This window comes from Erithacus rubecula, assembly GCF_903797595.1.
Source record: "Erithacus rubecula genome assembly, chromosome: 2".
Classification (NCBI taxonomy): domain Eukaryota; kingdom Metazoa; phylum Chordata; class Aves; order Passeriformes; family Muscicapidae; genus Erithacus; species Erithacus rubecula.
In genome coordinates, this window is record NC_136685.1 from 108,594,214 (window position 1) to 108,598,371 (window position 4,158).

Here is a 4,158-nt window from a genome sequence, read left to right on the forward strand (position 1 = left end):
TCACTGGTGTCACTGGTGGGCACTGGGGACAGAGCTGTGTGTCCCCCCGAGTTCCCCTGAGGGGCAGAAATGTCCCCACCCGTGGGGCAGCCCCGCAGCTCCTGTGCTGCTCCCACGGGGATGTACAGAGGCGCTTTTAAAATTTATTTTTTAGCCAGGGAAGGATAAAGCGGTGCAGGGGAAAAAAAGGATGGAGGTGCCAGGAATTGTCCCGAACGGTGGGAAGGCTGCAGGTGAACAGAACTGGCGGGAAGGTGAGATTTGGATGGACCATCCCGAATAACTCCCGAGCCCCGCCGGAGCTCCAACGGGGAGCACCGACTTTGAAACGCAAACCCGTGCTCTGATCTTTTATCCCTTTTTTAGTTTAAACCATCACCGCAGCGCCGCAGGTGCCGTGTCCCCAAAAAGACGGGTTTTGGGAAGGGAAGGGTGCAGCCCGGAGGGGGTGGGATACCCAGGCTCCCAAAACGGAGGCCGGCGGCGGCTCGGGGAGCGGTGCCCGCTGCGGAGGGAGATGCGGGTGCTGCCCACCGAACGCACCGAGTTTCACCCACCCGAGGGGAAGCGCAGCCCCGCGCTCAGCGCATCTCCCGCGCACAGGCTGCGCCCGCCCCGTCGCGGGTGCCGGTCCCGGGCAGCGGGCACAGCTTTGGCAGCGGGGTCCGACCGCTGAGACCCCGCAGAGACCCCCGACGGGCGCGGGGAGCCGCGGCAGGAGCCCCGCAGCCGCTCCCCGGTCCCGCCCGCGGGCTCGGACCGTCCAGGGGGAGCCTTTCGTTGTGCCAAAAAGCACGAACACACCAAGAACGAGCGAGAGAAGCGCAAAGCACCGCCGCAAACGGAGCATCACCCTAAAGGAGCCCCGGTGTGGCAGCCCGAGGACAGGGACAGGGACAGGCTGGCCGGCTCCTGCCGTCGGGGCGGGCGGGAGCCGTGCCCGGGGCTGGCCGCGCACCGTGCAGAGGGGATGATGGGGGGAAAGGGCAGGTACTTACGGGCGAGGGCGGCGGGGCCGGGGCCGCTCGGAGCCGCTCCGGCGCTGCCCCGGGGTGGCCGGGCTTAAGAGCCGTCGGGCGGGCGCAGGACAATGGTCGGGAGGAGGGGGCCGGGGCCGGGAGGCGGGGAGGGGCCGGGGCCGCCCGCCGCCGCTCCGCCCCCCCGCGTCTGGCGTAAACCCGGCGCCGGGCTAAAAGAACCGGCGAGCTACCGGCGCCCCGGGGCTGGTGGCCGCCGCCGCGGACGGCTCGCCGGTGCCGGCGGCAGCGCCCGGCCCGGCCCGCCCCGTCATGTCGCTGAGCCCCAAGCACACGACGCCCTTCTCGGTCACCGACATCCTCAGCCCGATGGAGGAGAGCTACAAGAAGTTCGGCGGCATGGACGGGGCGGGCGGGCTCGGGCCGTACCGCCAGGCGCCCGTGCCCCCCGCCGCCGCCGCCGCCGCCGCCGCCGCCGTCCCGCAGCACGTCCCGGCGGGCGCGGCCGCCTACCACATGTCCCACGGCGTCTCGCAGTTCCCGCACGGCGCCGTCGGGGGCTACTGCAACGGCGGGCTGGGCAACGTGGGCGAGCTGCCCGCCTACCCCGAGGGGATGCGGGGCGGCGCGGCGGCGGGCGGCGGCTGGTACGGGCCCGGCGGCGACCCCCGCTACTCCAGCAGTAAGTGCGGGCGCGGGGGCGCGGCGGAGGAGGAGGAGGAGGAGGAGGAAGGGGCGGCCGGGAGCGGGGCGAGCCGCGGCCCCGACGGGGCGGCCGGCGCTGAGCCGCCGGTGCCGCTCAGTCTCCAGGTTCATGGGGCCGTCGGCGGGGATGAACGTGGCCGGCATGGGCGGCCTGAGCGGCATCGCCGAGGGCGCCAAGGCCATGGTGCCGCTGCACGCCGCGCCGCGGAGGAAGAGGAGGGTGCTCTTCTCGCAGGCGCAGGTCTACGAGCTGGAGCGGCGCTTCAAGCAGCAGAAATACCTGTCGGCTCCGGAGCGGGAGCACCTGGCCAGCCTCATCCACCTGACCCCCACGCAGGTGAAGATCTGGTTCCAGAACCACCGCTACAAGATGAAGCGCCAGGCCAAGGACAAGGCGGCCGCGCAGCAGCTGCACCCCGACGGCGGCGGCGGCGGCAGCGGTGGCGGCGGTGGCGGCGGTGGCATGTGCCAGCAGCCCTCGCCTCGCCGCGTGGCCGTGCCGGTGCTGGTGAAGGACGGCAAGCCCTGCCCGCCGCCGGGCAGCGGCACCCCCGGCCCCGCGGCCCCCGCCGCCGCCGCGCCCGCCGCGCACCCGCACCCCGGCTCGCTGGGGCAGGCGGCAGACCTGGAGGAGCTGTCGCCCAGCCCGCCGGCTCTGCACGGCCCCGTGGCCCCCCCTGGCCCCCCTGGACTCGGCCGCCGTCGATTACAACGGCGGCATGGTCAGCCCCAACCTGCTCTACGGCAGGACGTGGTAATCGGTGCGTGTGTCCCTCCCCGACAGCCCCGCTCCCCTCGGGTTCGTTTTTAAGTCTCTGCGGTTTTCGGACGAGCGGCCCCGACGGCCGCGAGGGTGGGCGAATGGGTGAGTGTGGATGTGTGCGAGGGTCGGTGCGCGTCCTCCCGACGGGGCGGGGGCGGCTCGGGGCTCCCGGGCCACAATAAATAAACCCCGTGAGCCCCATCTCCTCTCGCTCCGCTCTTATCCCCACCGAGGTAACCTGAGCCGCGGCTCGGTGGGAGCCGGGAGCGCTGGGATTTCAGGGCAAAGCCCCGTTTTTCTCGTTGTCGTTATTCCAAAATCCTGGACGGGGCTGGCGGAGGAGAGCCCGGGCATTCCCGGGGCTGGACCCCGCTTCCCGCGGGCATCGGGGTTTATTCATCCCGAGGAAATCCCTCCCGCACGTCGGGAAACGCGCCTCGGGCAGCGCTCCGGCGTTTTTTTTTTTTTTTTTTTTTTTTTTTTTTTTTTATTTTTAATTTTAATTTTATTTGCAAACAATAAAAGGAAGCCTTGTTCTCACGAGTCGGCTGCTTCGTTCTCGGTGTACGGACTGAAGGACGACCTCAAAATCCCCTTTTTCCTGCCTCCCTCTCGGCTGCTAAGGATTTCATTCCGTGCTCCCCCACCCCGCTCCACTCCCGGCCGTGCCACGAAGGAACGATTCTGAGGTGGAAAAATCGGGATTTTGGCCTCTGCGAGAACACGGACCCGCTCCCAGAACCCCTTCCCATGAAGGAGCCTGGAGGGGAAGGGGATCTCCACAGTTCTGCTGGGAAGAGAAGAGACCCCCTTCCCTTCCCCTCCCGGCAGGTGCCACCTCGGCTCCCTCCCCTTCCCATAAAGGAGAATTTCTCCCTTCTGGCTCCCGTGGGAGTGTCTGGGGTGCAGCCTGCTGAGTGGTTTCCCCCTTAAATTCTGTTAAATGCAAGGGGATATGTCAGGGAAAAAAATAATTATAGACTGAGGAGCATCACAGGGATGCTGTCCCAGGTCCCCCAGCATCCCAACCAGAGCCAAGCAAAGGAGCATTGCTCCACTCAGGATCACACTGAGGTGAAGGGCTGGGCAAAGAGATGATCCTTTCCCACAGCAGCCCCCCAGAACGTTTACCCAACCTTGTTTTTGTGCCCCCAAAAAAATGTGGGTGAGGGACAAAGCCACCAGCACCCACATCCATCCGCCTTTGGAACATATTGAACCACCCTGCTCCTTCCTCCAGCCCATTCCCACAAAAAACTCACCCTCAGAGCTGCTTTTGTCCTGCTGGAAAAGCAAAATGGCTCTTTTGGAGCCCCCAGTTTTTTCCCATCACAATGAAGGATTCTGCTCCACCCTCCATCACTTGAAAATAATGAATCCAGGTTGGTGATTTCTTCCTTCCAAGGCTACACTGGGGCTCTCTGGGCTTTGCCCCGTGTTGCTGGTGATTAACAGCTGGATGTTTGGAAAGAAGGGAGCACCAAGGAATTGGGGCTGGGAACTCCACTGATTTACACAATACCTGGATTTAATGGAAAAGTCCAAAGGGAAAGCTGAACTGGATGCTCTCCTCATTTTTTTTTTTTTTCTTTTTTTAAATTAAATTAAACCAAGGTTTTTAAACACTAGAGGCTGGGTGGAATTATTTTCTAATAAATCAACAGGAAAGTGTGCACGCAGGTAAAAGGAGGGAAATCAACCACACGCCACAGC

General features: G+C 64.9%; 1 protein-coding gene across 1 annotated transcript; it reads left to right on the forward strand.

Annotated features, from left to right (window-relative positions):
• Nucleotides 1–1,289: 1,289 nt before the first annotated feature.
• On the forward strand, nt 1,290–2,493 carry NKX2-4 (NK2 homeobox 4; the record flags this gene model as incomplete). Its single annotated transcript, XM_079298261.1, has 2 exons — nt 1,290–1,659; nt 1,781–2,493. The coding sequence occupies 2 exons, from the start codon at nt 1,290–1,292 to the stop codon at nt 2,491–2,493; spliced, it is 1,083 nt and encodes a 360-aa protein (XP_079154387.1).
• Nucleotides 2,494–4,158: the final 1,665 nt, after the last annotated feature.